This window comes from Macaca nemestrina, chromosome 7 (assembly GCF_043159975.1).
Source record: "Macaca nemestrina isolate mMacNem1 chromosome 7, mMacNem.hap1, whole genome shotgun sequence".
Lineage (NCBI taxonomy): Eukaryota > Metazoa > Chordata > Mammalia > Primates > Cercopithecidae > Macaca > Macaca nemestrina.
The window spans coordinates 145,902,658-145,924,876 of record NC_092131.1 but is presented as its reverse complement, the minus strand read 5'-3'; the positions used below and the strand labels follow the sequence as shown (position 1 = coordinate 145,924,876).

General features: G+C 39.1%; 2 protein-coding genes and 1 long non-coding RNA gene across 6 annotated transcripts in view; 1 reads left to right on the top strand and 2 right to left on the bottom strand.

Moving 5' to 3' along the window:
* LOC105489849 (regulatory factor X7) overlaps nucleotides 1-3,636 on the bottom strand; it is a 163,889-nt gene extending 160,253 nt beyond the window's left edge. Inside the window, exons 1-2 of one of the 3 annotated variants that reach the window (XM_011755042.3) lie at nucleotides 3,487-3,636; nucleotides 1,762-1,924 (exon numbers count right to left, since the gene is read on the bottom strand). In XM_011755042.3, the coding sequence (XP_011753344.2) occupies nucleotides 1,762-1,922 (161 nt within the window). In that variant the 5' untranslated portion in view covers nucleotides 1,923-1,924; nucleotides 3,487-3,636. Of the gene's footprint in view, nucleotides 1-1,761; nucleotides 1,928-2,095; nucleotides 2,532-3,486 lie in introns of those variants that run through there. The other 2 variants (XM_011755033.3, XM_071066804.1) reach the window with 2 other exon arrangements.
* LOC139355421 (translation initiation factor IF-2) lies at nucleotides 2,378-3,434 on the bottom strand. Its single transcript, XM_071066805.1, has 2 exons — nucleotides 3,272-3,434; nucleotides 2,378-2,738 (listed from the first exon to the last, which is right to left on the bottom strand). Exons 1-2 carry the CDS (start codon nucleotides 3,367-3,369, stop codon nucleotides 2,378-2,380), a joined length of 459 nt encoding a protein of 152 aa, XP_070922906.1. The 5' UTR covers nucleotides 3,370-3,434.
* Nucleotides 3,637-8,129: 4,493 nt separating the features above from the next.
* LOC105489858 (uncharacterized) overlaps nucleotides 8,130-22,219 on the top strand; it is a 29,653-nt gene continuing 15,563 nt past the window's right edge. The window contains exons 1-3 of one of the 2 annotated variants that reach the window (XR_003019809.2): nucleotides 8,130-11,311; nucleotides 11,395-13,314; nucleotides 14,994-19,236. This is a non-coding gene — a long non-coding RNA (uncharacterized lncRNA). Of the gene's footprint in view, nucleotides 13,315-14,993; nucleotides 19,237-22,219 lie in introns of those variants that run through there. The other variant, XR_011606040.1, reaches the window with a different exon arrangement.

The following is a 22,219-nucleotide window of genomic DNA, read 5'->3' as shown; positions in this document are numbered from 1 at the left end:
CCCCTCTTGTTCTCATAATAAATTAAAATATACATTACTAAATCAACTTTTAAAATTTGTCTCTCTTAAAATATTTTACTCCATTAACTTGGATATGCCACATCTGAATGTAAAAATCAAGTTGTTTAATTCAATTTAATGATGATTTCAGAAACACAAAGTTACATCACGTTACTAGAGGTTTAAAAAAACAACAACACTGGTTTTGTGAAAACCTTGATGGTAAGCAAGATATTCACCATTTCTTAAATTATAGCTTTAATAAGGGGGTGAGGGTATCCACTGAAGAATAAAGACTGCTTTCTGTCACACACACACACACACACACATCCCAATCATATTTATCGGACCTATTTTCAAGTTGCCACAATATGACTACTGTCAAAGCCAAAAAAATACTCCTTTAAAATATTTAAACTTCATTTTAAAATTAAAACTGAAAGCAAGATATTCAACTGCCAACTACTGTTGATGAAACTATTAAAGCCTGCACTGACCTACTTCATATCAGCATCATGATGGCATGGATGTATGCCAAGAAAATAATGAAAATTACTGTATAACTAACCTTAATCTTGTATTTAAAAAGTATCACTTTAAAAATGTGTAAATACTGTACATGCAATGCCAGTTGCTTTACGATATGTTTTCAAAATGAGAAAATGAGTTTTGATATTTTAGTACTCATATTCAATGATGTCCCTGCAAAGATTTCATTTCCATTTTCAAAATCAAGGCTTTTTAAAATACCATATGAAATTCTCTTTTCATACTTCTATTAAAAGCAATCTCTTAGGCAAAATTCCAAATATTACTTTCCATTTAAAAAATATTGCTACACTTAAAAAAAAAAGGCAGTTAATGAAGAATCCTACAAAACAATGCAAGTTCATGTTCAAAGAATATTGCAATGGCTCTAACAGTGGATGGACTTAACTCGGTGTATTTAATTATTAAAAGATTCCCACTAGACTTGAGGAGTTTAATCTAATGCTGAAATACTGTAAATTTTCATACGAGAAAGTAAAATAGCCAAACATATTCCATCAATGGTTTCTTTTAAAAAGACACACAAATGGCAAGACATTTGATTCCCTATGTTTTAAGCAAAAAAAAAAAAAAAAACCCAACACACTTTGTTGTAAACTACCATCTTAAAATATTTTATACTAAAGAAGCACTTTCTTCACAATCAATGCAAAGAATATATTCCCTGAAAAAGAAATTTAATATTAGAATAAAGGAGGCAAAAACATTCAGAAACAGCAGCTAACCCAACTGAAAAGGAAGAGACACATTAGGTTTTGTGCTGCATATTAATATTCTTACGCACAATATCTGTTTGGATATCTGTTTGGTGAAAATTCACAATACACTTCTTCCTCCTCCTACGGCTGCAAAAAGGAGTAAACACATTTCACATTCTCCAGTTCCAAATTCATGCCACCATCATGCAATATGACTTAATTCCGACCCATATTTCTGTTACAATGAGTGAAAAAATAAAACCAAAAAACTTGTTTATCTGCACTCACAATTGAGGAGGGGGTAAAAGCATTTTTTAGCTAAGGAGACAGGGGCTGATTGATGCAAAGTCCCTACACCTCCAGAGGTCCTACAAATGTGCACCCGACTAGGAGAAAGCCACATTCAATGAAAGCATCAACCTCCTCCTCCGCTCCCCCGCCCGCCGCCCCCCACCCACTTTGCAGCAGAAATGTGCCTGGGCTTTTTCACCCCAGCGATGGAGGATCCTCTTACCAGATGGAGTTCTTGATCTTGTGTTGCAGCGCGCTGGCCTCTGTCCCTGGCAGCCCGGGCACAAGGGCTGGCAGGGCCACCCCCGAGTTGGGGGCGCTGGGGGGAAGCTGCTGATGGGCATCAGGCTGCTGTGGTGGCGGCTGTTGTTGTTCCTCTGCCATCGCTGCTGGAGGGGTGGGAGGGAGGGAGGGAAAGATGGGGGCGCGGGGAAGGGTGAGGGAAGAGACCGGGAGGGGAGGACGAAGGGGGGGAGAGGAGGAGGAGAAGGAGGGGGAGGGAGAGGGGAAGAGGAGGAGGAGGAGGAGGAAGGAAGCTGGATAAGCTAGGCCTTTACCCCAGGGCTCGAGTGAGTCGCTTTCGCCTGCCGCCTGGGGGACATCACCGGGGAGACCAGCGGCTCCTCACGGCCGGGGTGCTTCACCGCGGGAGAGGCATGGCGGCGCCCCTCAGCCCCCCGCTGCCGCCGCCGCCTCCTCCCGTCAGCGGCCGGGGCTGTGGGGGGTGAGTTGGGGGCGTTTGAAGACGAATTGGGGGGGCAGGCTCCCCCCAAAATCCAAGAAGAACGGTTGCTCAGGGATTTGGCGGCCGGGCCTTCCTTCCTTGTCCCCGGGGCTTTCTACTCCGGGGTCCCCGCGCTGCTGCAGCCCCAGGCTCCGCTCCACGCCACTCCCCACGCCGCCGCCGCCGCTCGCTCCCGGCCCCGCCGCCGCCGCCGCCGCCGCGGCCGCCGCTGCCCTGCCAGCCCCGGAGGCAGCACAGTGCGCGCAGCCGCACTGCGGCCCGGCGCAGACCGCACAACACCTACCGCTCCGCCGGGGGGGCGTGGACCAGGGTGTGCGGGCCGCGGGCGCGACGGGCCGGGAGGGGGGTGCACGGCGCGGAGGGCGGCGCGGGCCAGCGGGCCGGGGAAGCGCGCCGCTGGGGGCCGGGAGGAGTCGGGCCCGACTGGTGGAGAGCAGGAAAACGTGGGGGAGGTGCTGGCGAGAGAAAGAGAACTTGCGTGAGGAGGAGGAGAAACCAAATTTAATAATATTTGGCGTGGAAGTGGGATTTGGGGCGGGGGAGGCATCTTCAAAGCAAGTGAAGAGAAATCATTATACCCCCTCCCCTGCACATGTGAGGATTACTTCCTCCCTGAGTAAATGAAGAGAACTGAAGCAGGTAAGACGATAAACCGACTTTTCAGAAGCCCCCAAAGAGGAACACACGTTGGAATTAACCACCCTTTAGGTAATTCGGTTTTGAACGGAAATCGCGAGTCAAAAGCTGGGTTCAGTGCTCCTCGGTCGGGCATTCAAAGCCCTCCAAATCTGGCCCCACTTTAGCTATCCAATCATAGCGGCCTCCATCCCCCTGCAAGAACTCCCGGCTCCAATCAGGGAAGTCTCTATGCCATCCTCAACGCGCAGCAGATTCATTCTTCCTTCGTGCCTTTGCTCATGCTGTTCCCCTCCACCTCCCCACCCCACCCCACCCCCTTTCCAGGCATGCCTTCCCTCCTCCTTTATACCGCTCCCAATTCAATCCAGGCTCTAAAGCATAGCTCAAGTCGCGGCTTGTCAGGGTCCCTGCAGCCAAGGCCCCTGTCTGCCTCTGAAAGAAACGCATGTAGTACTCACAACATGGAGGCTCAGGCTTCAGCCACGAGCTCCTTCCTTTGGAGCCCGTTGAACACCCGCCCTCCCCCCGCAGACTCCGCACCGTTCCCCCCCCTCCCATTCATACCTAAATGATAGCTTTGCTACAAATAAGTGAGTCTCCTTTAAGAGCAGAAGAATTGGCTTTTCTAGGTGGGGCTGATCAGGGAGGCTGCCAGGATGTAGAATACAACAGCCAAGGCCTCTGGCACCAAATGGAACAGCTGTTCAGCTCACACTGACCTTTCTTTGGGCCCGTGGGTGTTATGAGCCCTTCAGCTTTAACTTTTCTGATAGAGTCTCTATCGGGTTTCTACCTGTCAGATCCTCTGGCCACTTTCCTGCTGTGAGTGGACTTTGGGCTGTGAGGCTCTGCCACCTTTCAGACTCCTAGTGGATGATGAATCTGATTGGCTTGGGTTCCCAGGCCTTTGAGTTCTCAGTTCCCTGCCTTGGCCTGAAACCCTCTTGCTTTTGTCCACTGTGCACTCTGTCCTGGCCCACAGACTCAAGGCGCAGACTCACACTGAATGCTTGCACGTGGTGAGGGGTGAGGGTGGGGGTGCGGGGAGAAAGAACACCTGTGTGCGAAACACAGCGCCCCCCAACCCCCACCGTGGCCTCTTGGATTACGCTATGCTTCAACTACCCATTGCACGAATTGCATGAGCCCCCTTTTCCATACTCTGAGGTCTTTATTAGCTTAGCCACTTTAGGAAACTATAGGTGGTTTATGAAATTCATTTTGCATTCATATCTTCATGTGGGTGTGTGAAGACAGTATTTTTCTGGACCAAATTGATAGACATGGTGTGCACTAGACAGAAGCTTTAAAGAATAAAAATAGCTAATGTTTGTTGAACACTTTATGTGCCAGACTAGCACTTTCCATACATTATCATAGTTATTCCTCCCCAAAAGTGTATGATGTAGGTATTATTCTCCCGCTGTTACAGATGAAATGGAAGCTTAGGTTAATTAACATTCTTAAAATTACCCAATTAGCAAATGCAGGAGCCAAAATTTGAGTCCTGGAAGTTTAATTCCAGAGCTTGCAAGCTATGCTGAAACTGGAATTAACGCTGAAAATTCTTGAATTGTAGGTATATATATATACGTGTGTGTGTATGTGTATGCCCTATATCACGTTGAGGAAAGTTGCCAAGTTCCCCCAAGGTTCTAATTTTTTGCCTTGCCAAGAGAGAATGATGACTCCAAGTTGCAACACCCTGGGAGGGGGAGATCCTTAGGAAGTGGGAGACTCATCAAGGGGGTAACGTATCTGAGGCCTGCCAAAGGCCTTAAGAAAAGGAAGCTGAGAACCAAGACGTTTCCTAAAAACTTCGCTACCGGGTGTCGCACAGGCTGGCTTCCCAAGTGCAACTTCTGAGAGTTTTTAATGGGTTCCATAAAAGAGCCAGGTCACCCCAGCAGCCAGTAGAGGGCTCACGAAGCTGCAGCCGCGGGCTGCCCTCTAGCGGCGGTGCTGACCGGAGTGTGGTGGTAAGCCTTTTCCGGCCTTCCAGGACCCGCAGGGAGTTGAAGACCAGCAATGGGAGGGATGGCAAATAGTATCAGACTGAGGAGATCTTATTGCTAGAGTGAGAGATCCTTTCAGGGAGGAAAGGGTCAGTCTTCACTACTCACTTAACATCTGTGAGTACAGTGGGTGTTTTGTTCCAGTCTTCAGAGAAGACTGAATAAAATTATGACATTAAGAAATCTGATGAAGTTACACAAAATTTTGGGTGTGGACTCAAGCCAAACCCAGGGACCCTGAATAAAGGCAGGAGTGTAGCCATGTGCTTCTCATATTGGGACTCCTCTGATTGTGAAACCCTGTCCTGAGGACCCTCAAGGACCAAGAATCAATGTGGCTCATTTCCTCTCAGCATCGTTTTGACTCTCTGGTAAGTAAGGTAAGACATTGTAGTAAGCATGGCTTTTTAAGATAACACACAAGTATATCCCAACCCTGAGGAGCCTACATTTATTCTCTACTGGGAAAGTGTACACCAGAGGAAAGTTTTGAGGAACACTGATGTAGTGGGGTAGAAAAACCTGGCCTTGGAGTCAGAAGACCTGGGAATTCAAACCCTCTGTTTCCATCTCCATAAAAATGAAAATAATGATGTACATCACAGGGTTGCTGTAAGGAACAACATGTAAAGTGATAGGTAAGCCAGGGGAGTGTTGTCCACGTTTAAAGAGTATCTACAAGATGGATTGTGAGCACCTCAAAGGAAATGACTATTTTATTTATCCTAGTAGTCCCGGGACATAATTCCTGACTCCTGGCTATTGAATAAATATTTGTGGAATTTAGTAGTTACCTAACCCTCATTTTCCTAGCCCAATCCCTTATACTGTCTTGCTCTCTTATGTCTGTAAACCTTGTCTCCTTTATGAAACTGTAAACATTTTATACTGTCCAGACTATAGTATATACATTTATCATGCCTGATATATAGCAGTATTAGGCACAGAAAATATGAATAAATAAGACCTGGCCCCAACTTGAAGTAGTTTACGTCTTGTGGAGTAGAGCAACATATTAACATATATAAGATGATGAGTTATAAAATATAAACATATCCACTAGTGTTGTGGAGTCATAATGGAGGGAGAGATTGGTCTTGCTCAGGGTAGAAGAACTGGAGAAGGCATCATGGCTGGCATTTTAATTGGGTCTCGTTGGATGAATAGGATTTGAATAGGCAGAGCAACAGACGGAAGACGGTTTCAAGTAAAGGGACTAACATGAGCACTGGTGTGAAGCCATGAAAGGGTACTGTTTGCTGAGGGAATAATGCATAGCCCGGTGTTGACTCTGTGATCAGATCCTAAATGAGTATAGGGGAGGGAAAAGAAGGAGAGGGAGAGAAAAACCCATTTTACAAAATGTTACTTTACATTATAGTTAGGATTGTTCTGTCAAAAGAAGGCCTGAAGGTCGGTTTCATTATTGGTACATGCTGGTTAAGTGCTGAAAGTATGCATTTCACTTCCACAAAGTATAGTGGTTTACCAGATAAGGAAAAGATAAAGTTCTACCCTGTTCTCCTTCTTTCCCCACTCCTCATCCTCTTTTCCCATGATCATTACTTCTCTGTCTTTTTCCATTGCAAACTTTCTCCTCTAGAAGCTGAAAGTAAAGTGTAATCACCTACATGTTAAGAGAACAAGGAAAGAAGGCTTTTCACCTCCCCAAAATCTTCCTTGATAGCAGAAAGTGATAGATAACTTCTTTCAGCTAAGCTGTTGTCTTTCAAAGTGCAAGTAGTCCTAGGAGGGCTCATATATATATAAGTTTCAATTCTGTAATGTGATTGAGCTTTCTTTCAGTCTTTAATAGCATTAGAGAGAAGAGGATGTGGGAAGGAATGAAGAGGAGAAAAATAAAAGCAGCAGCAAGATTACAGAAGAGGGAAGTTGGGGGGTTCAGAACTAAGTTAATATTGGCAAATTTGGATACATGTTCTCAATACCAGGAGTGCTAATGTAAGTATGCTGTGAAAATGTGAATTCTCCTGTTAGAGCACAAATGTGTCATTATGTCGTTAAAACAATGTATAGCCCAGTGTTAAGGTCAAGTAGCCTAACTATTCAAATACTGTCAAGGCAGCAGGCTGTTAACACTGTCACTACCTGGCTATGTGACCCTATCTATACAAGTCATTCTTTCAAGTCCCTTTGCTTATCTCTAAGGATTAATGGGATAAAGTTCACATAATGTACTCAGCTCTTCAAGTGAGTAGTATGATGAAACGAATGCCAGGTCCCGCTTTGATTTCACTTAGAAATTTTCCACTGTTGGTACCATATACATGTTTATGTTGTAACCTTCAATTCTTTTACCTTAAAGGAGGTTCAAGTTAATATCATCTACCTACATTTTAAAGGCAGTGTTTACTTTAACTTGGGCCAAAAAGGTCCCAAGTAGAAATTTGATCTCTCAGAAATTCAGGAAAGGAGTGGCTGTGAACAGAAGCAGAGAAAGAAAAACACTACATTGTGACACTAAAAGTGTTATAGTTATTTACCTAACACTAAAAGTGACAATGAAAAGACACCAGAGCCATTCCTACAGTGAGGAAGTCAGTGCCAGTGCAGTCTGAACAGGTGGGGCATAACCAGTAATTCACTAAGTCGATCATTTCTCCATTCCTTTCAAGGCACATTTGAGAACCTGCTATGTACAAGTTATTATGTTGGGACCTTAGAAAGATTAAAAAATAAGTGGTGAATAAAATAGTGTTCTCATTTTCAAGAAGCTCATAACCTAATTGGAACACTACATACGTCAGCCCATACATATTTTTTAAAAAATGAAATAAAAACACAAGAAAAAAACAAAAGGTGTGTGACAGGATAATTTATTGACAATTTAATTGGGTTTTGTGCTCCTTATATTTTCCCTCCCTTCCATTCCAAGCAGGCTTCAAGGAATTTTGTGTTACTAGACAAAAAGTTGTCTGACAAGGGCTCTTAGGCAACTCCAGGGGGCACCATTCACATTTTAAATGAAGCCTCCTGGAACAGGACTCCTTAGAATGCAGTGTCAATGTTATTTCTGGAGTTGTACCCAGCAATCTGTCTTCCAAGTTTGTTGCTCCTTGAGGAGACGTTGCTAGAGGGTGAAAAAGGCAAGCACATCTTGGGGGAGAGAGAGGGAGGGAGGGAGGGAGGGAGGAAGGAAGGAAGGAAGGAAGGAAGGAAGGAAGGAAGGAAGGAAGGAAGGAAGGAAGGAAGAAAAAGAAAGATGCTGAGACGGGTGGATCACAAGGTCAGGAGTTCAAGACCAGCCTGGCCAAGATGGTGAAAGCCCGTTTCTACTAAAAATACAAAAATTAGCCGACGTGATGGCAGGTGCCTGTAATCCCAGCTACTCGGGAGGCTGAGGCAGAGAATTGCTTGAACCTGGGAGACGGAGGTTGCAGTGAGCTGAGATTGCGCCACTACACTCCAGCCTGGGTGACAGAGTGAGGCTCCCTCTCAAAAATAAATAAATAAATAAATAAATACATAAAATAAAATGAAATAAAGGAAAGAAAGAAGAAGCGTCTACGGGCAGGTAGAATTACGGGAAAACAAATTCCCACGAATTGTAGAAAATCAAAGATTGGGGTTCCGGTAGTGAGAATAAGAGTACCCCCGAAAGATATTCTAACCTCATATGGATGCATGATGCCATTAGGGAGGCTGGATTCCCTTGCCTCTCTTGGCCCATAAGTGGAGGAATTGCCTGGCTTCTAGGAACCAGTGACGATGTCAAAGTCCATCTTCCATTTTCTAGGCTCAACGTAAGTCTTTCAAACTCTACTGCAGTACTAGGAAGAGAGGAAAGCCCAGTAAGAACTGAGATTGGATTTCGTTCTACTCCAGCAGAATTAAGGCTGAGATCACTTAAGTCTGTGGTAAATTTAATTTGATTTAAACAATAGTGACATGTCTTGCACACCCAAATTTGTACTTGCAAATTTATACTTCCTAGTAGTGGATACTATATAAAAAAGACAGTGGTAGGTGAGATATATAAGATTAAAAACTTCAGTGAATGGCATAGCTAATAACTGCTAAGGAAGTTTAGAGAAAGAGCAAAAGGAGCTAAAGTTAAAAGCTTCGTGAAGGACTTGGGATGGAGCTAGAGTGTGAGTAAAATGAAGGATTTATAAAGGTGGAAGAAAGAATGGAGACAAGTCCAAAGGGAAAAGCAGTGTGAGTAGAAGCAGGAAAATGAGCATGCAAATGACAAGACACACAGGAGACTGGTCTAATTGGAGTGAACAACTGATGATAAAGGTTATATGGGGTACCAAATTCCGAGTCTATTGAAGCTAGTCTGAGGAGTTTGTGCTTCCACACTGTATTCTTTACAAAGCGAGGTTCTACCAGAGAATAACTAGTAGGAGATACATATTTTATATTTGTATGTTTATATATTTTAAAGGAATTGGCTTATGTGATTGTGAGGCTGGCAAGTCTGAAATCTGCAGAGCAGCCAAAATGCCTTGCACAGCAACTCACAGGTGAAATTTCTTCTTCCTTAGAAAAAAAAATTCAGTTTTACTCTTAAGACCTTTCACCTGATTGGATGAGACCCACCCAAATTATTTAGTATAATCTACTTAAAGTCAACGGATTGTAGCTAATTAACCACATCTGCAAAATACATCCCTTTACAGCAACAACCAGCTTAGAGTATGATTGAATAGCTGGGTATGTGTCAACCTGGCTAGGCCAAGGAACCATGACACTTACCACACTCTGTAAGTCACTCCTCATATATTTGAGAAGAAGAAGATGTCTTTGAATTTTCTTTATGTGGATCTCAGCAAAGGTAATTTCCTATGAAGTGGGCCAACTTGTCTCCTTTCCAAGAATAAATCTATTTTCTGTGCTCTTCCTTGTACATAAATGTTTATTCCCAAGGATTAATTTCTATTTTTCTTCATCCCTTTTTCCCCTGCCATCTCCTGAAGTTATGCCATTGTTATATTGTAGCTGATGTTAGTATGTTTTTGTTTTCTCCATTTAAAGTGCCTCTAATTATGCCTGTAATGTCATTCTCCTAATTCAGCAAAGCCTCAGGTTGTCTGCCATATCCACGGTCCCACTCCAAGCCTGGCTCTATTGATGTAAGCTTCCATCCTTGTCTCTTGTAACCCGGGCCCCCTGGTTGGAACAAGGCTCAACATCTGACACCACAGCAATCAATCTGGCTAGACAGTGGCTTATGAGCTGACTCAATAAAACCTTTGCCCAAGGAAGAGATTAGTAATTAGTTAACGAATTGATTCCTCTTTTTGGAGAGTATGAATATGATAAGGAGAGAAGGTTAGGCAGCTGGGAGTAAAAACAGTAGCTAAAAGATACACAAGAGAAAGCTAACCTCAGAAACCATTAGACAACAACCAGAAGAGGCAATGATTAAGCAGAAACTGTGTGAAGAGGAGCTCAGAGGGCTTACAGAAGATAAGATAGTGGCTTAGTATTGGTAGGAGCAGTAGGCCCAGGGAATTATAGGAGCTGAGTAAATTTCCTGATGGAGCACCAGAGAAAGCAGGTGCAAATGAAGAGGAATGGATTATTGGCCAGGCCTTGGGGAAATTCAGGAAAACCACCCAGAAATCCAGGAACAGACATACAAGTGATGACATAGAAACTTAAAGGGAGCTGGGGTGTGAAAAGTTCGTTTAGGCTGCAGTGCAGCTCTAGCAACTGAATTATCTTCTCAGACACTCAGGAGAAGACTTTCATTACTTTCTTAGTTTAGTGTGATTTTCTCCTCCCCCCAGAGAGTCTTACACATAAAGTTATGGTCCTGCTGGTGTGAAGGGCTCACTCATTTGTCAAGAATCGCATCCTCTCAGCAGTTTTCCCTTATCCATTCCCTACCCACTCCCAGTCAGGTTGTGTTAGCTGTCTCTTTTCTGTGGTTCTGTGGCACCTTGTACAGGCTTATGTCATACTATCTCATTGTAGACTAATTGTAGGTTTTTTTGCCTGTTTCTTGCGTCTACACTCACTCTACCTGACTTGTAGTACTACAAACTATATTTGGTCAGGAGGTATATTTTTAATCTTTTCTATATCTCCAACATATACTACAGTCCCTCCCACAAAGTAGCCAAACAATGAATGTTTGTTGAATTGAGCTATTAGAAAAAGCTTTTTTTTTTTTTTTTTTTTTTTTTTTGGTCCAGGTCAAGAAATAAAAGCAGAATGTCAGAAAAAGCAGGATGGGCTAATAAGAAAGCTCAGTGTCTTATTCATAATAACAGTGCAGGAACTGAGAACATAGTTAATTCGTACTTAAAATTCATGTCTCCATGACTCTACAGAAATCTTTCAAGCAGCCAACTGTGTCTGTTCAGCCTGACATCTGGTGCTACAATTCTCCAGATTTAAAGGTACTCTGGCCAGCTTTGTTCCTTTTAAGGAAAAAAGTCTGCTACATGCTTCCTATAACCTCTAGTTTCTTATCTGAATTCAGATCCACACTCTTGGGCAGATGAGGCTTGAAGCTGACCGTTGTGGAGCTCCCCCGGGCTTCCAGATTTAGAGTCTAGGATCCAAATCTCAGCTCTACCATTTGCCACTTTTGTGATCTCAGGCAAGTTCTTCACTTCTCTGAGCCTCAGTTTTCCAATTGGTAAAAGTGGGGATAATAACTCCTTCACTCAATTGTACTGATAATTTAATGAAAAGTATTTCTGAAAATACCCCACCAATGCTTTACACATAGTAAAAGCCAAATAAATATGAATTTCCCTTCCTTTTTTTCTGGGAGGTAGAGAGGAGAAGAGAAGAAAGAGATTGATGGCAGGGGATAAGGGCCCTAGAAATGACAGGAGCCCTGAAAACCAAAAGTGGTGGCAGCCTAGTTGTTACATGCCACTACTTTATAATCTGATAAAGCACAGGTCACTATCGCTAAAAGCCACACTGCACCTAAGATAGCTGCTGCAAGAAATTCCTTGATCAGAGCACAGAAGGACATTCAAACTCTACGAGTTTGAAATGCACACAGCAGATAGTGAAAGAGGAACCACTGGATGGCAAGAAGAAAAAGTTTTGCCTACACCAAGCAAAAAACCCAAAAACCATAAAACAAAGAGAGGTTCAACACATGCTATGTCAGAGGGTTCTGGGAGTGTACAGAGGTGTCTGACTTTAACCCCCTCCAAATATCAACCCCAGAACTGAAAAAGGAGAAAGAATGGAAGGGCTTCATAATCAGTTGGAAAATCTTACACAATATTTATAGGAATTTTAAACACGTATCCCTTCTGAGGTCCCTCAAGAAAGCCAAATGACACCAGCTATTCAGGGACTCAAAACCCCAAATGATATTAGAGGGGAAGGTTTGTGCTTTCTAGCTACTCTCAGAAGGGTTCTCTTAATGAGTATTAAAGCTGTTAAAGTTAGCTCCTGATGTACTTTGAATAGGCTACTCAGCGGTCAGGAATTGAGGTATGGCAGGGAGGAGAGTAGAATGCCATAACACGATGAGCTTGTTAGCCAAATCTGACTAAAAATGTCACTTATCACTGCCCAATGTATAAGGGGAAGAAGTGGCTAAAAATTACAGCTCTTCACAATCAGTGTCTCCCACCCCCATGAAAGAACATTAAAAAAAAAAAAATGAAATAGACCACCCAAGGTATTGTTAAAGGCAAGTGACTTGAGACTAAATACCCCTTTCCACTATAGTTGGTGAAATTTTATCATTTTAAATCCCCTCAGAGAATTGTTGGAGTAGGGTTTCACTTTTCTCTCTGTGTCAAAGAAATTTTGAGTATCTTTTTAAATGTTTTGAAATAAAAATGGCAAGAACATAGGTTATCACCCACAAAGTATATTGAATGGTGTTTTGAAAGAGTTAACTGAAAAATCCTGTGTATGAAGAGTAACTCAAGATGCCAGCCTGCAGGAAAGTTACCTCTACCAAATCTTATGAAATGACAGAAAAGATTAAAGGGGGTTAAGTTAATTGGTAACAGGACTGAGGACCAAAAAAGTGCCGTAAGTGTATGAGAAATTTTTAGGAGATGGGATCAAACTTTAGAAAAACATACGAGAGCAACTGTGCCATACATAGTCATTTGGCCCTAGATTGCTGAGGAGGTAGGAGAAATTTCAGGGATGCTACAAGCTCAGAAAGAGCAGATTCTATGAATAGGACATCCTAGGGTAATGGCCAGAGTGATTAATTGAAAACTGCGTTTGGAGCAGCTGGACTGCTACTCACATTCCCTTCTCTTGCTTGTAATTGTCCACAGATTAAAGTAGTGAGCCTGTGGATTCTGAGAACCAACAGACAGAAGAGTAGCAATGGACCCCAGGAGGCACAGAGAGGCTCCTCACTCTGAAAAGAAACACTCTCCCCAGCAATATGCCCTTCCCTTCGCCTGTAAGCACAAGTTGACCCACATCAAGCAGGAGAGAGCTAACAGGGATTCTCATTTATAAAGTACAAGAATAATCCAATACAAGAATAATACAAGTTTGCAGAGACACCAAACTCACAAAAAATAATACCTAAGGAAAGAGAGTTTATAAATTTAAAAAAGATGAATACAAATTCGTTTTATAAATTTTATAATTTTAAGAAAGCATAATTATTGTATGTAAAATATATACTTATAGTATCACAAATATAACAATTATCCTCAAAGAGGTTCAAGATATTACATCCATGAAAATGGAGCAATGATCCCAGAAATTTAAAAACATGATTTTTGACGTAAACTCAGGACATGTGTATCACCAATAGAATCTCTTTGAAAGGATGACTATAGGATAAACTTTAACAAAATAAATGATGAATCTAAGAAAGATGAAGGTGAAGGGTTCAAGAATCAGTGGAGAGAAAAGATACTAGATGATTTGTCTAAATATGACATATATTTAAAATTAATAGCATAAAATTAAAATCTGGATTAGACATTGGCAAATGTTTTCCGTAAAAGACCAGACAGTAAATATTTTCAGTTTTGTGTTCCATATAGACTCTGTTGCATCCACTCAGCTCTGCTGTTGTAGTGTGAAAGCAGCCATAGATAGTATGTAAATAAATGTGCAATAAGACTTTACAAAAGGAGGGGGCAGGCGAATCCCTGTTCTAGATGATTGCAACATAAAGATGGCAGGGACAAAGCATGATGGAGAGATAGGAAGTAAGTTCTAAAAGCTCTATGTTTTTTAACTTTTATATAGCTGTGTGTGTATGATAAACACATACACACACATATGGAACACCAGATGGCAGAAAAAAAGTCAAGCCATCAGTGATTCCAGTATATGACAAATGAACACAATTTCTTTAATAAAAGGAATCTCAAATTTGGTAAACATCAACAGTAAATCTGGTTATATGTTATTTAGAAAAAGACATCTAAAAAGAAGGTTGGAAATAAAAACGTAGAAAGATGCATCAGGCAAGTTCTAATAAGGATAACAAATATAGTAACATTAATGTTAGACAAAAAAGAATAATGCGAAAAGGATTTGACAAGATAAAAATGTTCATATTGGTGAAATATACAATTCCATAAGAAGCTCTGCTAATAATGAACCTTTATAAATCTAACAATATAACATCAAATGTCATCTTTATAACCTATAAAGTGAAAATGATAGAAATATAAGTAGGAATGAAAAATACAGAGCCATTTTAGAAGACCTTAACGACATCTCAAATTGATAGATCAAGTAGGAAAAAAGTAAGGGTAGAGAGGATTGGAATAACAAAGAAGCTTGGTGGAATAAAGGACTTTGTATGAATAAACAGTGAATGCATAGTCTCCTCAAACACACATGAAACATTAGCTGCTAAAACACAAAATGTTAAATTTCAAGATAAATCATTCTGGTCACATTTTTTATACTGAAATAAAATTTGTGATTAATAAGCAAATTGTTTATAAACTTGGAAATAGAAACCACTCCTTTAAATAACTTTAATACAAAGAAATTTAAAATGAAATTATAAATTATTTACAAATGATAATATCTTAAAATTATTGAACATTATTATACAACCAGCATTATGCTAAGTGATCTACATGGATTATCTTTTTATTTTCACAGTAATCTTGGGAAGCTGATTCCATTATCATCTCATTTCACAGATGAGGAACTGAAACACAAAGCTATACTAAATAACCCGGCCGAGGGCACGCAATCCATCAATGACAGAGTTTGGATTTGAACCTAGATAGCATGATTCAGAGCTAGTGTATTTAACTACAACAAGAATGACAATGAAAACAATACAAATCAAAATCTACATATCCTCAGAGAAAATGCAGCCAGGTACGCGTGTTTTAAAAATAAGAAAAGATTGGCTAGAAGTAAATCACGTACAAAGCTTAAAAAGCTAGTGGAAAAAAAATACATAAAGTAGAAGCAAGGGTATTACTAAAGAAAAAGAAAATGAATAAAATATTGGGGTTTGCGGTGGGATAATTTTGTATAAAACTAAGAGATGATTTTTTGAAAAGAACCAAAAAATGTCAGAAGTCTGGAATGTCTCACCACGGTTAAAAAAAGAGTTATCAGCATTAGAAATTAGAAGGGGATATAATTATAGGTATGAAATAGATTTTGAAAAGTTTGAGATGAATATTGAATTTAAGCTAATTTTTATTTATTTATTTATTTGTTTTTTAAAAGTTTTAAATTCAGGGGTACATGTGCAAGATGTGCACGTTTGTTACATAGGTAAATGTGTGTCATGGGGGTTTGTTGTACAGATTACTTCATCACCAAGGTATGAAGCCTAGTAGTTCATTACTTATTTTTTTTTTTTTATTCTCTCCCTCCTCCCACCCTCTGTCCTGCCATTGGCCCCAGTGTGTGCTATTCCCCTCTATGTGTCCATGTGTTCTCATCATTTAGCTCCCACTTATAAGTGAGAACATGCAGTATTTGGTTTTCTGTTCCTGCGTTACTTTGCTAAGGATGGTGGCCTCCAGCTCCATCCATGTCCCAGCAAAGGACATGATCTCATTCTTTCTGTTGGCTATATAGTATTCCATGGTGTATATGTACCACATTTTCTTTACCCAGTCTATCGTTGATGGGCATCTAGTTGATTCCATGTGTTTGCTATTGTGAACAGTGCTCCAATGAACATACATGTGCATGTGTTTTTGTAATATATTTGTTAATATATTCCTTTGGATATATACCCAGGAATGAGATTGTTGGGTTGAATGTTATTTCTGTCTCTAAGTCTTTGAGGAATCGCCACGCTGTCTTCCACAATGGTTGAACTCATTTATACTCCTACCAACGGAGTAAAAGTGTTCCTTTTTCTCCACAATCTCACCAGCATCTGTTATTTTTTGACTTTTTAATAGTAACTGTTCTGACTAGTGTGAGATGGTATCTCATTGTGGTTTTGATTTGCATTTCTCTTATGATCAGTGATTTGAGCTTTTTTTGTATGTTTGTTGGCTGCATGTATGTCTTCTTTTGAGAAGTGTCTGTGTGTGTTTATGTCCTTTGCCCACTTTTTAATGGGGTTGTTTTTTCTTGTATATTTGTTTAAGTTCCTTGTAGTTGCTGAATATTAGATCTTTGTTAGATGCACAGATTGCAAAATTTTCTCCCATTCTGCCAGTTTTCTGTTTACTCTGTTGATAGTTTCTTTTGCTGTGCAGAGGCTCTTTAGTTTAATTAGATCCCATTTGTCAATTTTTGCTTATGTTGTGATTGCTTTTGGCATCTTCATGAAATCTTTGCCTATGCCTATGTCCTGAATGGTATTGCTTAGGTTTTCTTCTAGGGTTTTTATAGTTTTGGGTTTTACATTTAAGTCTTTAATCCATCTTGAGTTGATTTTTGTGTATGGTATAAGGAAGGGGTCCACTTTCAGTTTTCTTCATATGGCTAGCCTCTTCTCCCAGCACCACTTATTAAATAGAGAACGCGTTCCCCATTGCTTGTTTTTGTCAGGTTTGTCAAAGATCAGATGGTTTTAAGTGTGTGGTCTTATTTCTGGGTGTTCTATTCTGTTCCATTGGTCTTTGTGTCTGTTCTTGTACTGGTACCATGCTGTTTTAGTTACTGTAGCCCTTTAGTATAGTTTGAAGTTGGGTAGCATGGTGCCCCTAGCTTTGTTCTTTTTGCCTAGTATTGCTTTAGCTATTCAGGCTCTATTTTGGTTCCATATGAATTTTAAAATTGTGTTTTCTAGTTCTGTGAAGAAGCCGATGGTAGTTTAATGGGAGTAGCATAGAATCTTTAAATTGCTTTGGGCAGTATGGCCATTTTCACAATATTGATTCTTCCAATCCATAAGCATGGAATGTTTTTCCATTTGTTTGTGTCATCTCTGATTTATTTGAGCAGTGATTTGTAGTTCTCCCGAAGAGGTCCTTCACTTCCCTTGTTAGCTGTATTCCTAGGTTTTTTATTCTTTTTGTAGCAATTGTGAATGGAAGTTCATTCATGATTTGGCTCTTGGCTTGCCTGTTTTTGGTGTATAGGAATGCTAGCGATTTTTGCACATTGATTTTTGTGTCATTCTTTTTCCTTTCCTCCATTTTGCTGGGGATGTACTAATATCTGATTATGGTTTATTCTTATTTGGATTTCTCTGATTACTAATTATATGGAACATCTTTTCATGTGCTTATATTCATATTGATAGTCTCTTTTGTAAAATGCCTACTCAAGGTTTTGCTCATTTTGTTTATTGATTTGCCTTTTTCTTATTGATTTGTAGATGTTCTTTAGATATTATAGATATGTTATTTGGATATATATGCAGTATATATGTATATATAAATACATACACATCTATATGTATATATAAAACATATGTAATACATATACATAAATATGCATATATAGCAGATATCTTCTACTAAACTATGTTTTGCTGTTTTATCCTCTTAATGATGTCTTTCAATAAACAGAATCTCAGAACTTGAATTAATCCATCTTTTATGTTTTATGTTTTTGGGGAATCTTATTTGAGAAATCACTGCTTACCCAATGTCATGAAATTATTCTGTTATCTTCTAGAGCAGGGATCAAAAATTTATGGCCCATGTGACCTGCCATTTGTTTTTGTAAATAAATTTTTGTTGGAACACAGCCTATTCTCATTCGTTCATTTATGTATTGTCTCTGGCTGCCTTTGGACTACAACAGCAGAGTTAAGTAGTTGCAAGAGAGACTGTATGACCTACAAAGCTGAAAATATTTACTATCCGTCCCTTTACAGAAAAAATTTATCGACTTCTCTTCTCGGATATTACTGTTTTTCTTTCACATGAAGGTTTATAATTTAATCAGTATTAGTTTTTGTAGGTAGTGTAAATTAAGGTTAAAGTCTGTTTCATGTGAATTATCTAATTGCTCCAGCATCATTTATTGAAAAAAAAATCTTATTATTACAAAATTGCAGTGGCGCCATTGTTGTACATCAAGTATATGTATGAGCCTATTTCTAGACTCTCCCTTTTGGTGTATGTATTTATTATTGTACTAATACCACACTGCATTAAATATTGTAGCTTTATGATAAGTTATGCTATCTGATATGATAAATCTTCCAACAATTTATTCTTCTTCATTTCTTGGCTGCTGTAGGTCATTTGCATTTCCATATAACTTTTAGAAATCCCTAATAAATTTCCACAAAAATGATTAGGATCTTGATTGGGATTACATTGAATCAATAAAGTTACTTTTGAAGAATAGATTTTAAGTTATAAAATTAATTTATGATATTAAGTCTCCAAATCCATGAACATGGTATATCTATTCATCTAGTTAGATCTTATGTAATTTTTCTTTGAAATGCTTTGCCATTTTTACTTTGGTGATCTTACGTGTCTTTTATAAAATTTATTCCCAGATATTTGAGGTTTTCCAATGATATTGTTAATAGTATTGTATAACAGTTTTTATTTACCAATTGTTTTTGCAAACACATACAAATACAATAGATTTTTATGTATTGATTTTGTATTCAGTGACTTATCTAAATTGATTAATTCTAATTGTGTATATATTCTTTTGGATTTTTCTATATTTACAACCATGTCATCTGAAATGACAGTTTTACTTACTTCTTTCCAACTTCACGACTCTTCTTTCATGCTTTCTTGCACTAACTAGGACCTGCAGTGCAATGATTAATAGAAGTAATGAAAATAAATATACTTGAGTGGTTTATGAATTCAGGAAGAAAGCATTCCACATTTCACCACTAAATATGTTAGCAGCAGGCCTTTTGTACATAAACTTTATCATATTCAAAAGTTCACTTATATTTCAAATTTGCTGAGAACTTTTATTATGAACTAGTGGTTAATTGGAGGCCTTTTTGCATCTATTGAGGTGATCAGTTATTTTTACTTTTATTATTATTTTATTTTATTATTTACAAAATAAAAGCAAATATAATTTAGTGAAGTAAGTCATATTGATTAACTTTTTAAACCAATTCTTATTCCTAGAATAAACCAAATTGGTTATGATATGTTATATATTCTTTGGATTTGGTTATTTAATACTTTGTTCTAATTTTTGTCCCTATGTTCATAAGAATTATTAGCTTGTAACTTTCTTGTATTATAATATCTTTGTCATATTTTTGTATTAGGGTTGTTCTAGCTTCAAAAAAATGAATTAGGAAGTGTTTTTTCTTTCTTCCCTAAAAGAGGTTATGTAGGATTGATATTTTTTTCTTAAACGTTTTGGAGAATTCACCACTAAATATATCCAAGCTCAAATTTTCTTTGAGGGTAAGTTTTAAATTATAGACAGAATATATTTAACATTGATTTTTATTTCTTTTAATTTTTCTTTTATCAGTATAGATGACATGTTTTTATATAAAATTATTCATTTTATGTAGATTGTCGAATGTATTTATATAAAATTATTCAAAATATTTGATTTTTTTTTTTAGTTTTGTAGGATCTGTAGGGATATTGCCCTTTTGTTCTGATATTGATAATTTATACTTTTGCTCTTGATTGGTCTTGCTAAGAGTTTATCAAATCTACTGATATTCTTTTAAAAAGAAAGCTTTGGCTTTGTTGATTTTTCTCAATTTTATGTCAGCTATTTCATCAATTACTGTTTTCATTTTTATTAATTTCTCTCTATTTTCTATTCTTTTTCTAGCTTCTTGAGATAGTAACTTAAAAATTAATTTTAAATTTTTTTTCTTTTCTCATATAGGCATGTAAAGTCAACTTTCTTCTAATCACTGTGAATTAAAGAAATCCAATCAGAGAGAACCCACACAGTAATTTTAACAAAAAATATATATATATAAAAATAATTATTAGGCCAGGTGCGGTGGCTCATGCTTGTAATCCTAGCACTTTGGGAGGCCAAGGCAGGTGGATCACTTAAGGTCAGGAGTTCGAGAACAGCCTGGCCAACATGGCGAAATCTCATCTCTACTAAAAATACAAAAATTAGCCAGGTGCAGTGGCACGTACCAGTCCTGCTATTTGGGAAGATGAGGCATGGGAATCACTTGAACCTGGGAAAGGAAGGTTGCAGTGAGCTAAGCTCATACCATTGCACTCTAGCCTGGGCAATAGAGTAAGAGACTGTCTCAGAAAAAAAAAAAAAAAAGAATTATTAACCGTACCAGGTAATTAACATAATGAGAGATTGGCTAGCAAGAAGAGGATCCCAAAGGATATAGGAATAGTAGATGTAGGTTACAGCCTCTCCCCTTAGAGCTGAGATAGCTGACCCAAGGAAGATGCCACCCAGGCCTAAGATCAACACCCTGTTGTAGAGGGCACTGCTGTGGCTCATTGGATGGCAGAGAAGTTGCCATGGTGCTGTACTGACGAAATGTGCTGGAAATCCACCTTCTGGGGTGCCAGTGAAAGACATTCATGGGGATATGTCTCAGTGAAGGCATTCTGCTGCAAAACTGCATGCTTGTTGCTGGGTGTTGCTGGCCACTGTGAACTGCAGAAACTTGGTACTAGGGAAAACTATGCATCCTGGAGAAGCAAGCACACCAGAACCAGGAAGCAAACACCCTTTTCCTCCTGCAGTATATTTCTAGTGCCCTCTAATGACAAAGTTCCAGCTGGCAAGGACAAATATTTAAAGGGCCAAAACCCATTTTCACACAACAGGCAAACAAGGAATTTGGAGCAGAGAGGCAATAATTCAGTAACCAGCACACACTGCTTTAGCTACACCACATAAATTTTGATGAGTTGCATTTTCATTTTCATTATCTTGACTACTGGTTTATTTAGAAAAGCTTTGTTTAATTTCCAGACATTTTCAGATCTTCTAGTCATGTTTCTATTAGTTGGTTTTCAGGCTAATTCCACCATGGTCTGAGAACATATCCTATGTGATTTCAATACTTTTGAAGCTTGTTCAGGCTTGTTTTATGCACAGCATATAGCCTATTTTGACAAACATTTTATGTGTGCTTGAAAAGAATTGTATTTTACAGTTGTTAGGTGTAGTGTCCTATTGATAGATCAAGTAGGTCAAATTGGTTAATCATTTTTTTCAAATATTCTACATAATTTCTAATTTTTGTTATCTATCCTCTTGCATCTAACACACCAGAGATAGGTATATTAAACTGATTAAGGGTTTGTCTGTTTCTCCTTTACTTCTACTAATGTTTGCTTATATTACTTGATACTAGGTTATTATGGATATAAAAATTTAGGATTGTTATGTTTTCCTGTTGAATTGACCCCTTGATCTTTATAAAATGCCATCCTTTATCTCTAGTACATTTCTGTCCTTAAAGTTTACTTTGTCTGATATTAATATAACCACAAACTTTCTTTAGGTTACTCTTTGCATGATAGTATCTTTACCATTCTTTTGCTTTTACTCAGTCTCTGTATTTATATTTAAAGGATAACAACACACATGTTTTTTGTTTTTGTTTTTGTTTTTTGAGACGGAGTTTTGCTCTTGTTGCCCAGGCTGGAGTGCAGTGGCACGATCATGACTCACTGCAACCTCCACCTCCTGAGTTCAAGTGATTCTCCTGCCTCAGCCCCCCGAGTAACTGGGATTACAGTCATGCTACCATGCCCGACTAATTTTGTATTTTTAGTAGAGACAGGGTTTCTCCATGAGGTCTCAGGTGGTCACCAACTGCAGACCTCAGGTGATCCACCTGCCTCGGCCTCCCAAAGTGCTGGGATTACAGAAATGAGCCACTGCGCCTGGCCACGGGTTGTTTTTTTAAAATACAGTCTGAAAATCTTTGCCTTTTCACTGGTGTGCTTAGTCCATTTGTGCTTCATGTAATTATTTATGTAATTGACTTTACGTTTGCC